General features: G+C 46.3%; 1 protein-coding gene and 1 long non-coding RNA gene across 3 annotated transcripts in view; one reads left to right on the forward strand and one right to left on the reverse strand.

The window, feature by feature from the left end:
• Positions 1 to 1317: 1317 nt before the first annotated feature.
• LOC140203882 (uncharacterized) lies at positions 1318 to 10330 on the reverse strand. Of its 2 annotated transcripts, XR_011887408.1 has the most exons (3): positions 9930 to 10330; positions 8839 to 9820; positions 1318 to 2605 (listed from the first exon to the last, which is right to left on the reverse strand). XR_011887408.1 is itself a non-coding variant. In XM_072270029.1 (2 exons), the coding sequence occupies exons 1-2, from the start codon at positions 9973 to 9975 to the stop codon at positions 9186 to 9188; spliced, it is 681 nt and encodes a 226-aa protein (XP_072126130.1). In that variant the 5' UTR covers positions 9976 to 10330; the 3' UTR covers positions 8507 to 9185. The 2 variants fall into 2 exon arrangements, 1 of the variants encoding a protein (XP_072126130.1); XM_072270029.1 differs by lacking the exon at positions 1318 to 2605 and having other exon boundaries at positions 8507 to 9820.
• Positions 6536 to 12255, forward strand: part of LOC140203883 (uncharacterized) — a 58113-nt gene continuing 52393 nt past the window's right edge. Inside the window, exon 1 of the long non-coding RNA XR_011887409.1 lies at positions 6536 to 6622. This is a non-coding gene — a long non-coding RNA (uncharacterized lncRNA). The remainder of the gene's footprint in view (positions 6623 to 12255) is intronic.

The following is a 12255-nucleotide window of genomic DNA, read 5'->3' on the forward strand; positions in this document are numbered from 1 at the left end:
ATAAGTGTGTGCCTTCAAGAACATACCGGACATACCCAAAGCAAAAGCTGTGGATGGACCAGGAGATTTGTAGTCTGCTGAGGGCTCGATTTATGGCAGTCCAGGCTGGTGATCTAGCATTAGACAAGAAGCCCAGGTACGACCTGCGGAAGGCTATTTTAAGAGTGAATAAACTCATCTTGGTCAAGATGATGCCAGAATGCAATCCTCGCTCGGTCAACCTCTTCCAGATAGCTCATGAAGATATCCTTTTTTGGTCTTTTATGTCTGTTTTTCTCCTTAAATATGTTTCTGGGACTGTTAGAGTTAGAGACTGCGATTTTGATTGGAGATTGTTTCAGTGATCCAGTACCTTGCTGACTCTGAGAAGATCCTGAGCATGTACTCAGATCACCTCGATGCAATGAAACTTCAAGACAGGGTGCGAGCCGACGATTGACTCCATTTCGCCATTTAAAGCATTCATTAAGCGAGTGAACGTCTTGGCGCCGATGCCTGTCTTTTGATCGCTGCTGGAGATGGATTCTGTGAGCGGCCTTTTGCTTTGTGTCTTGCTGTGACAGGCGGGTCGGCCTCTCTGCCTCGTGTGGTGTCCCTCTCCTGTCTTTCAATGAATGTCGGTGATATCGGAGATGGTATTGTGGTTCTGTATTTGTGGATTCGACTGTTGTGTTTATGGACTGTGGACATTTTCAGACTTATATTCTGTGTTTTTTATCGCCCGTTCCTTTTCTGTTTTGTAGTGTGAGGGGAGGGTGTTTGGGGGTCGGTGTTCTGTTAGCTTTTTGTGTGGGGGAGGGGTTGTTTTGTGGGGTCGGTGTTACTGTTCTGTTTTGTGAAGGGGGGTATCGGGGGGGGATTGATGATTGGGATGCCATTTTTGTCAGTGGGGGGATGGGGTGAGTTTCATGTTTCTCTCTGAACGACTTTCATGTTCTTTCTTGTTTTCGTGGCTATCTGGAGAACACAAATTTTAAGTTGTATGTGGATACAGGCTTTGATAATAATGAACCTTTGTACAATTCCAATTGAACTTAGTGAAGGAATCAGATGCCCTTCAGCTCTGTCAGACTTTTCAGGCCATTACTTCCTACAAGGTGAAACCTAACAACATCACTGTGATGTTGTTAAACATGTTTTTTGCAGGTTTCTCAGTTATGTCCCATATCAGCACTGTCTTGATGTTCAGCAGTCACTTGGAAATGTTCCCCTTATTGCTGAATGCTGGTGTTATTCCACAAGAAGTATAGAATTCTGTCAATGCTTGAGTAATTCTAACAAAACATTCTTCTTTCTGGTATTCCTTGGGATCACTGAGTTGCCCTCTTGGACTGAATTCAGTGTCCGGCACGTGGACCAATGTAACTTTAGCAATTTGTCTGATCCAGGATTTAAACACAAAGCATAACAGATTGGACAGGAGACTGGTTAGACCCCTGTGTCTTGTCTCACCGATTTGTCTTGTGCCCAACATTATCAAAGGGTCATCCGTCCTTTGACAGAGTCAATTTAGAATTTCAGCCCCGTTCACCTTCATCACCTCATGCCTCACAGCCATTGGGTGAAAAACAGGTTCCAGTTCTTGCTGACTGGAGTTAGACAACAGGGAATCTGGCCAAAGAAACTGGAATTGGGATCTGAGTCACACTGAAGCAACAATGTACACAAATGAATGAGTGTATGGACAACCAGAAACACAGGAGATTCTACAGATGCTGGAAATCTTGAACAACACACACAAAGTGCTGGAGGAACTCGGCAAGTCAGGCAGCATCTATGGATGGAAATAAACAGTCGATATTTTGGGCTGAGAGATTTCACTGGTACAGGAAAGGAAGTGGGCAGAAGCCAGAATAAGAAGGTGGGAGGAGTAGAGAGGAATACATTCTGTCAGATGAGAGGTGAGACCAGGTGAGGGGGAAAGTGTGTGGATGGGGGAGGCAGTATGAAGTAAGAAGCTGGTAGGGCATAAGTGGAAGAGATAAATGGCTGAAACAGAAGGAATCTGAGAGGACAGTGGACCATGGAGGGAAGTGCAGGAGAAGGGGAACCAAATGGAAATGATGGGAAGGTGAGGAGAAACGAAGGGATGAGGGTGTATCTAGTATGAGGAATAGAATAAAAGGGAGAATAAAGGAGTGGGGGATCATTACTGGAAGTTAAAAAATAAGTATTCATGGAATCAGTTTGGCAGGTACCTGGATGGAATATGAGGTGTTGCTACTCCAACCTGACTTTGGCCTCACCATGGCAGTAGAGGAGCCCATGGACAGACATGACAGAATGGGAATGGAAAGTCAAATTGAAATAGGTGGCCACGAGGATAATAGAAATGTGATTGGAGAGGTAGTCAGTTTCAATCGTGTTTTATTCTCTCTCTGTTAAACTTCAATCCCAATGGATACCAGAGGCAGGTCTAGAATCCAGTAAGTGGATAGCAATAAAATTCATTGATGAATTGTATACACAGCCAATCACTTTATTTCACACTTTCCTGCTGAACAATGATACTGTTGGGTAGAACCATCGGAGAATGTTGCATTGAGATTACTCTGGTAAAAGAACTTTGGCACAGGCTCCGAAAAACAGCTGGGACATTTTCCACCTGGAAATGGAAGATTCATAGATTTAAGTGTTAGATATTTTTACCTCTTTTCCCATGCTTGGAAAAAAGGAAGCCCCACATATTCCCACTCTGTATCCTTTGTATATCACATCCTATCAGGATGAGGTTTTGTCAGCCATGATAAATGAATGTGCTCTCTGAACCTGGTCGAGGATCTGAGGACACAAGGTCACAACATTCACTTGAGGATTGGGCATCAATTCAAAATTAATCCCGCCACCTACATTTCAGTGAGTGGACAATCGACAGAAGAGTCTGTCAGGAAACACTGGAAATAGACTCTGGAGACTGAAACAAATACAAAATTGCAGAGATATTTTTTTGAGGAACTAACACTGAGAAGACAGTGAAAAGGGAACAGGGAGATTTTCTCTAGAAGGTAAAACATGGGACGTGAGCTTTGCTCACTAAATTATTTTCATTATAACTACAAACATAGACAACTAAAATTATTGCACCAACACCGCCGGGTATTTCTTATTTTTTTTTAGCATGTCATACCAGACATTCAGCCATTCTTGTCTGGCACGTGGTGTCAGGATTAACCGGGTCACGTTATGAACGTTCCTGACTCGACCCTTATATATTTCTTACGAGGCCAAGTGGCTATCTCGACACTCAACCGGGCACGGATGGACAGCGTGCTCGGGAGTGGGGAAAGCGTGCTAGGGAGTGGCCTAACCAGGATTTGAACTCGGGAACATTCGCTCCAGAATCTGGTGCTGATCTCACTGCGCCACCAGCCGGCCTGGAATTTCTTAATTCCAGTGGTGATGTCCCCACTGTTAGTGGACCATGTCTGACTGATGCTCTCAGGCTAATAGTCCTTGACCAGACAGAGGAGGCTGATGCCTTGGTCAGATTCTGTGTTGCAGGAAGGAGTGATGTAGACTGATGGTGCGGACTTGACCTCTGAAATGGAAAGAAATTCACAGGCGGTTCTCTGAATAAATGCATTACTGGCAGAGAAAGGAGACGTTTTATAAAGCAGTAATTTTCAAAATTATTCACCTCATGAAACAAAGCTGATATCACTTTAACACTCAGCTGTGAGTCTGTGTCGCTGAGGTAGGAGGGTGTGGATCAATCCCACAGTGGCAACTTGGACTCACAATCCAGGCCAACACTTCAGTGCAGGACTGAGGCAGTGACCCAATGTCCGATTGGTGGAATTTCAGCCAAAATACCAAAGTGACAATCTGTCTCTCCTCCAAATACAATTCCTGATTCGGAAAAGTCTGTTAGCACTTGATCAATGAAGTTTACAAAAAAAGTAAGATTTAGAAGTAACTTATTGGAATAATTCTGATGTGTTCAGTGTTGCTGTTGATGAGAGGAGTGATTGGTGTGGATATAGTGGTACCGAGTCTCCAGCACCATGTGTGCAGTATAGTGGAGGTTGGGAAATGGACTCTGCTTCTGAAATTCAACTCAACAGACTACATGATGCAGCTGACACTGCCTCACATATTTACCGTGTGTGACTGAGCAAGAATTCCAACCCCACTGAGTCTGTGGAAACTACTGGCTAACTGGGAGGGAATGGTAACTTGCATCAGAAAGGACAGAGGAACTGTGGAAATACATTAGCCCAGACTCTGTGGAGAAGTGTCGGCCAACACAACCGACAGTGACGATGAGATTCCTGGGGAGATGGAGAATTCTCAAAGTGTTGTTAGATGTAGGTGATATTCTCACTGAACGACCAGCCCAGAGAGGAAATGCAGGTTGTAGCAATTCCCAACCACTTAAGGTGTGAAATACACTTGAAAGCACTGTTTCTTAATTCATTTCACAGGAAAAGGAGACGTGTTGACTTACTAAGGTAGGTAAAGGTGTGAAGATCAATTAGCTAATTGACCAATTGACAGCTTTGACAGGTGGATATGTGGTTTGACCAGTTGTCAGAGTTACCTTGAACAGTGTTGTGGACGGGGTTTGTTCTGACCCACTGACGTGACATCATTCACCTCATGATTGACACTGTCAATGACAGATTGTTGCTGGTGGATGAGGTTAAAATCACCCAAAAAGACTGTGTGGACACAGCAGGAGCTCTGGGAGTAGGAGACTAGCGGGAGGGTATGTGTCAGACAGTGTGAATTGCAGTAGATGAGGGCTTTGTTGCCCAACAGTAAGATGGTCAACAGACACACACAGGCTTCAGATCGATTCTGCTATTGGAAGGGCAGCAAATTCAACATTTGGAGTGGAAGTGGAGTGGTGGGAAGGTCACAATTTCATTCAGGGGCAAAATAATGAAATATTCACTTCACAGTCATCACTCTGGGACAAAAGGCATAAAATATTGAAATCTGGGTTTCAAATAGAATGAATATAAATCAATAACTATCTCAAGTAGATAGGAATCGATATAATGTAACTGGTCAGTAATGACAGCTGCATTGTTTTGAACCATTTCAAGGTGACACTGGGGACTGTGAACTCAGAATATTTGCCTTCCTGAGCAAACACAGGTGATTCAGGTTGACAGGACAGGCAGAGCAGAGAAATGGTCCCTTTCTCATTCCTTTCAGACTGGGCCTGAAACAACCAGTGAAATGCTGACGTCAGACTCCCCATCGGGGACACAACTTCTGTCAAACAGTGGGACAAGCTGACCTGTGCTGTGATTGAAGTGTCACAGGAGAGAAAGCACAGGGCACGGTGCCAGCCGGACCATGTCCACACAGACCGGGCTGAATGGTGCTGGTTCAAACCTACTGGGACTCTCCCCACACTCCTACACTGGGAAAGGTGGGACCTCACTGGGTTTCTGGATGCTGGCGGCTTGTGTTGAGGTGTATCAGGGCCTCAGCATTAAATAGCCTCAGACAACACCCTGCTGGGACTCTGGGTCCAGAACACCCTGATGGGAGGGGTTTGTCTTGTGTTAATGCTGTCATGTAATTAACAGGTTCAAAATGACTTGGAAACATTAAAGTTAATGTAAATTCCTGTGGCAACAATTAATTTTGCATATTTTGTTTAAAATAATAAATCTGAAATGCATTAAAACATAATAATCAGACAGAAATCATTCCTGGATAAATCCCTTCCCAAGGCCCGGAATCCCCAGTCAGATGAATGGAAAATGTGATCCTTTGTCAGGTCCGGCCTGTGAGGGAAACGTGGAGGTGGATTTCCCAGTGTTACCCTGGGAATTCCAGCAGGACCTGGTGCCATGTGGTAGTGTGTGGTCACTGCTCTGGAGGCATATGTCACTCAGTAAATCCTGGGTTACAGTGGTCTGTGGAACTGTGAGATTGACTCCAGTGTAAGTGACTGAACACTAGTTGTCTCCTTCAGACTGCCAGGCACAACCAGCACCATTTCACCCACACTATCCTCAGCTTCCCAGGTAGACAGTACCTCAGGAAAGGGCTGGTCAGCTGTAGTCTGAGGAGCCTTACTGCTCTTTATCAGTGTCAACCCCTGACAGCAGGGGAATTGCTGGCCCAAAGACTAGGGACCATATGGATGGCCTATAACTAACTAGTGTTTGTCTATTCATCTACTGCATAGTCAGAATTCAGCTGAGGACTTCTCAGTGGTGGGGAACTTTAGGAATTGTAGGCCGAAAGTGACCATTCCCTTCCAACATCACCCAAGCGGACTAGATTGTCATGTCGTAGTTCAGTTTGTGGGAACAAGATGCAGACAAGTTGGAGGTTTAGTCCCCCACATGAAGTGACACACTGCAGAAGTACTTGCTGGGTTGGAAAAGGCTCTGGGATGTTCTGGGGTTGTAGAAGTCAATGAAAAACAGATTGTTTTCTTGAAAATAAATTCTGTAAAATAACACTGGAAACAGCGTAGTTGCCAGAAATCAGACTGACGGAGTCTGGTGAAAGGTCACTGATGTGAAACATTCACTCTGCTTCTCACCCACAGATGTTCCCTGAGCTGCTCAGTGTCGGCAGTGCAGGAGGCACAATAATGTCAGTCGGTGAGATTTGCAGCTGAGGATCTTTTACATCCCGGGACCAGCAGGTGGTAAGTACAGTTCTGTCTGGATCAGTGATCCTCTGGGTCTTTGTAAAAACACCCAACAAACTGACTGCAGGGTGCTGGGGTGAAGAGAGGAACTGGATCTGGGTGGGTCACAGGGTGCTGGGGTGAAGAGAGGAACTGGATCTGGGTGGGTCACAGGGTGCGGGGGTGAAGAGGGGAACTGGATCTGAGTGGGTCACAGGGTGCTGGGGTGAAGAGGGGAACTGGATCTGGGTGTGTCACAGGGTGCTGGGGTGAAGAGGGGAACTGGATCTGGGTGGATCACAGGGTACTGGGGTGAAGAGGGGAACTGGATCTGGATGGGTCACAGGGTGCTGGGGTGAAGAGGAGAACTGGATCTGGGTGGATCACAGGGTGCTGGGGTGAAGAGGGGAACTGGATCTGGGTGGATCAGCTCAGAAGAAATTTGCAATGAAATAACACTTGGGAATTTGTACGAAATGATTGCCCAGAATCAGCAGATTGGGGGAGACTCAGTCTGATTTTAGTCTGTATTGTACTAAGTGGATAGAATATCGGGTAGTATGAACGAAAGATGGGCAGTTTTATTTATTCATCCTTTGGGATCTGGGCTTTGCCGGTAAAGTCTGAATGAATTACGCATCTGAGCTGCTATTCAGAGGGCATTTGGAGACAAACACATTGATGGATCAGGAGTCATAAATAGGCTCGAAGGGTCAGGATGACAGATCTCCTTCCCTGAGGGACATCAGTAAAACTGAAGGGTCATCATTACCAATGATTGGATTTAAAAACAATACCAATTATTAAAATCTTGGAAATCCGACCACAGATCCAAATCTGTATTATGAACTGAGTATAAATTTGTCAATTTTGTTATGGTGGTATCCGTGGACTGTTCATCCATCCCTCTGCACTACTCATTTGCTTTGATGTACTGTCCTGTTTCCAATCACTCCAAATCCAACCTTGTGCCTGTCCATTGGATCACTGTGTCCACGGTGTCCTGGACAATATTTCTCCTTCAATAACATCACCAGAACAGACTGTCTGATCGTTCTCGCCTTGCCGTTTGTGGATTCTGCTGTATGCAGAGTGGCTCCACATTCCCGACTCTACAACAGGGCTGTACTTTGAAACAACTTCATTGCCTGTGAAGACCTCGGGGGCACCATGAAAGGTGCTCTGTAAATGTCAGCACTTTATCTCACAACCACTTTTACTGAATCACCAGCAACACTGGTTAACGTAGGAAAACACTTGTTAAACAAACCCAGTCGGGGGATGGAGGAGGACAAGAAATTAGATGAGTTGCTCTGTCTGTGAACTAAGAATAAACAGTTCATTTGAACAGTAAAGTTCAACTCGTGTCCCGTGAGTGTGTGATGGGACAGGTTGGGGGAAGCTTCACTCTGTGTCTAATCTCTGCTGCCCCTGTCCTGGGAGGGATGGGACAGTGCAGAAGGATCTTTGTATCTAATCCGTGGCTGCCAGGACAGGACATGGGAGCTGTGATCTGCATTTAACTCATGCTCTGTGTACTCTGGGGTGCTTGTTGGAATCCCTTTGAGGAAGAATTTCCCAGATTTACAAGATAAATACTGATTCCATTGAATGATAGAGCAGAGAGTGAGGCCGTTCATCCTATTGTTTCTGTGCTTCATTTAGCTGAGCAAACCCAATAGACCCATTGGTCTCTCTGCTCTTCCCTGTATCCCTACAAAAGGCGGATCTCATCCTGTTCCCTCTCCACACTCACTATTGGCCATCACCATCATTCAGGCAGTGTGTCCCAGATCACAAACCTTCATCAACAAACCTTCCCTTAAATGCTCCCCTATTACACATTATTGAATTGAACGCTTCCCTCCCCACCCCACCTGCACCACTCCCCACTCCCCCACCCAACAATGCAAGGCTGCCCGGAACGTGTGAAGGAATTGAGATTTCAGTTCCCCGCCTTACCTTTCCTGCACCACTTCCCCACTGCCTTCCCAACTCCAAAAATCTTCCCCACAGTACCCCACCTCCTCGCCCATCAGGGAATAAAACTAAAACCTCAATTCCATCAATTAATCCTGGGATATCGCCGATACTTTTGCTGTATCCCAGGACGGACCTCATGCCGGACATTACATGATGGGACTGACACCCACCTGTACCCTGGGGATATTGAGACATCAACCAGATCATACATGTGTACACCGTTCCCTCAGATTATGTCTGAATCCCATTACCTTCAACATGAAAGCAGCCGACAGTAAAACCCAATCCCAGTAATTTGACACCGAACAGATCCATTGTTGTCACTGACAGGGAACAAGTTCAACTGCACTGAAACGCTCAGCCCCTGAACGTGGCTTCAGTCGGTGCTGAGGATCAGAAGCCAGACTTGAACCAAACACTGAGCTCACTCAGCACAATCGGCCGGTGTCAAGGCACAGTCTGGTGACAAGATCCGACCCCATTCCCCTGAGCCTGTTCCCGGTCTGTGGACAGTGCACTGGTGGGTGGGGTGTGTACCCTTGTACTGTTACTGTGCTCTAGAGAAACCCGCCGGTTCGGGGAGATTCATGTACTTTCTCTAAATATCAACATGATCCCTGTCCGGACCGGGAGCAGCCGCTTCCAGGATTTCCATCCCAAACTCTGTCCTTGTCTCTTGTTGGCGTGTGAGTAAAGGCATTTTCACAATTTCCCTGTCTGCGGACACCGGCTCCCGCCATCCCCCAGAATCAGAGTCAAATCCTTTTGGGCTTTTAATTGTCCAGAAATGGGCATTTGCGCCCAGCAGTCCGAGTAAGGCTTCAGGGATTTGACTCTGGGAAGCAGCAATGCGGAATCCGTGGAGACAGACTGCGCTGCAGACGCTCCTTTGTCGGGACCAATTTCTGTTCAGCTCCCCATCACCGTGCTCCCACCCTCTCGCACAGTAATAGGTGGCAGTGTCGTCCAGTCTCAGGTTGTTCATTTGCAGATAGACGGTGCTGCTGTCCTTGGAAACAGTGAACCGGCTCTGGACTCCAGGCGCGTTGTACTTGTTACCACCACTCGATATGTCTGCCAGCCACTCCAGCCCTTTCCCGGAGACCTGTCTCACCCAGTCCATGCTATAGCTGCCGAGGCTGAACCCACTGACCGCACAGTCAGTCTGTGAGAATGTCCGGGCTTTACCACAAGCTGACTCGGGCTGTGTCAGCACGACGGCGGACCGCACGCCTGTCAATAAAAAAGAGCAGAAATTAATAAAATGTTCTACGGTCAGGGGTTCACAAAGCCTCTGAGAAACAGCCGGTCCCGGTTGAGCGACAAGCGGCGGGACACCCACCTGCCAGACAAGACAAGGGAAGACAGAAATAAGGCACGACCCCCATCGCCCTGAACACTGAGCCGGACTTGGACACTTTGAGATCGGCGGCTTCAGCTCAGGCCGGCTTTGTCCGGAGTCGCAGTGAGCGCTGTTTAGATAGGGACGTGGGCTGTGAGTGAGAGAGGGAGCCGCGGTTTGAACAGGCTCTCACACACTGAAACCAGAGGCGCAGCTTCCTGTCCCCACCCACAGCAGCGATTTCAATTCCCCAAAAGATGTTTGTCTCTGCAACAGGCGGCAGGTCAGCGGCAGTGACCAGATCCGGATTAAAGATCGGTCACTCTCTGTTCGATTCATCAATTTCAGCGATGAACAGTTTGTTTAAACTGAAACACACAGAATCCCAGCGAGAGAGAATGAGAGACACCAGTCAGTGGACAGATATCCCCCGGGAGACAGGGACTGAGAGACCAGTCAATGGACAGATATTCTCCTTAGAGACATAGGCTGAGACTGTCTTTGCAGGAAAATGTATGAAGCAACAAAAAGAGTTACCACACAATCTTCTCACTGCTCCCACACCACAAGAATCAATGCTAAACAGCGATTCCTGGTGGAAATGGGTGGAATTTACACTTATAAGGTATTTTCTCTTTCAGGGACTTGGCACCATGAATTTCAGTGCCAAGCCCTCAGCAGTTCTCCCCACAAAATCTTTTTAACCTGTTTCAGTGTGATACTGGTTGAGGGATCAATGTCGGAACAGATAGTGGAGAACTTTCCAAACCTTTTATGTCCACCTGACACAACAACCCCACCATGGCACCAGTCAAAATAGTGAAACTTCTTTTTACCCCCAAGAGGACCACAATCTTGTCAAAGAGTATCGTGGCTTGTGTGCCTCAGTGAACCAGAGATCTATGTTGGCTTACATCGGGGTCTTGTGCTTTAACTCTAGGTAGGGTCACCCATGCCAAACATGTGAAAGGATAGAGACTGAACAAAGAACGGTTCACCGTTCCTCCAGGTTTGGAGTTTCAGGTCAGGGTTAGTGAACCTGACTTATTATAAAGAAAATTGTAATTGTTACGAGATGCTCCCAACTGTGCCAGCTTCCAGGATTTAGACTCTCCAACTCTCTGGAGCACAGATAGCCGGTAGCAGCCCCTTTAAGGTTCAGGATGATCCCGCTAATTGATAATCATGTTTTGGGCACCAAGAATTGAGTATGAAAGAACACCTGAACTGATGTTCAGTGCTCAATGGTAAACCCTACTAGTGATATTGTCTAGCATTCGTTTTGTGCTCAGACCTGGATCCAGTTTGATACCGTGTCTCGATCTTTGTTTCGGATACTCCAGCATTTGGGTCCAAAGCATCTTCATCAAAGACTCTTGTCGCAATTATGGAAACAGCAATGAAGAATCCTTCTACATCTGAGTGTGATAGTGTTCCCTAGTCACCACCCGGGACTTGCATGGCTGACAGGAGTGAAAACAGAGAGGAAACTATGGGTATGGTGAAGGGAGCCATGAACTTTGCCAAGACCAAGACCAAAAATGTTTTTTGGAATTGTCGAACCATGTACAACACTGTCAAGCTAGCACAAATAACTACGGTAATGTGTCATTACAGCCAACGTACACTGGCATCAGTGAAAGCAGATGGTCAGGGTCTGGCAGACTAAAGGCAGCAGCTGGTGCAGCAGTTTTATATTCAGGAAGGGAAGATGGTCAACGTCATGATGGATTAGCTGTCATTTTGAAGAAAGGCATTGAGAAGTGCCCAGTGGAATGAAAACCAATCAACAGTCGGCTGGTGAGAGTCAGGCTGAGAGTGAAGCAAGTGAACATGACTGTGATCCAGTGTTATGCTCCAAATAACAATAGTGACATTGAAGAATAGGATATCTTCTACAAATGGTGGAGTTAGAGTTAACACCACGCCGTGACATAATCATCATCATTGGAGATCTAAATGGCAAAGTGGGAAATAACAACTCACACTTCATTAGGGCCATGGATACGCAAGGATATAGGATGATCAATAACAATGGTGTTAAGTCTGGTGGAATTCTGTGCCATGAACAATCTGGTCACAGGAGAGACCCTCTTTCCACACCATGAAATAAACAAACTGACATGGAGCTTACCCAATGGATGTGACAAGATCCAGATTGACCATTTGATGATAAATGGTATGTGGAGACGATCCTTGCAGGGTGTAAAGGTGAAGAGAGGAGCAGATACAGGAAGTAATCATCACCTTGCTGTAGCAGTGATGAAACTCATGCTGAGAAGCACTGGGACCACAGCACATGTACAAAGATGTTTTGATGTTGAGA

This window comes from Mobula birostris, chromosome 10, assembly GCF_030028105.1.
Source record: "Mobula birostris isolate sMobBir1 chromosome 10, sMobBir1.hap1, whole genome shotgun sequence".
In the NCBI taxonomy this organism is placed as follows: domain Eukaryota; kingdom Metazoa; phylum Chordata; class Chondrichthyes; order Myliobatiformes; family Myliobatidae; genus Mobula; species Mobula birostris.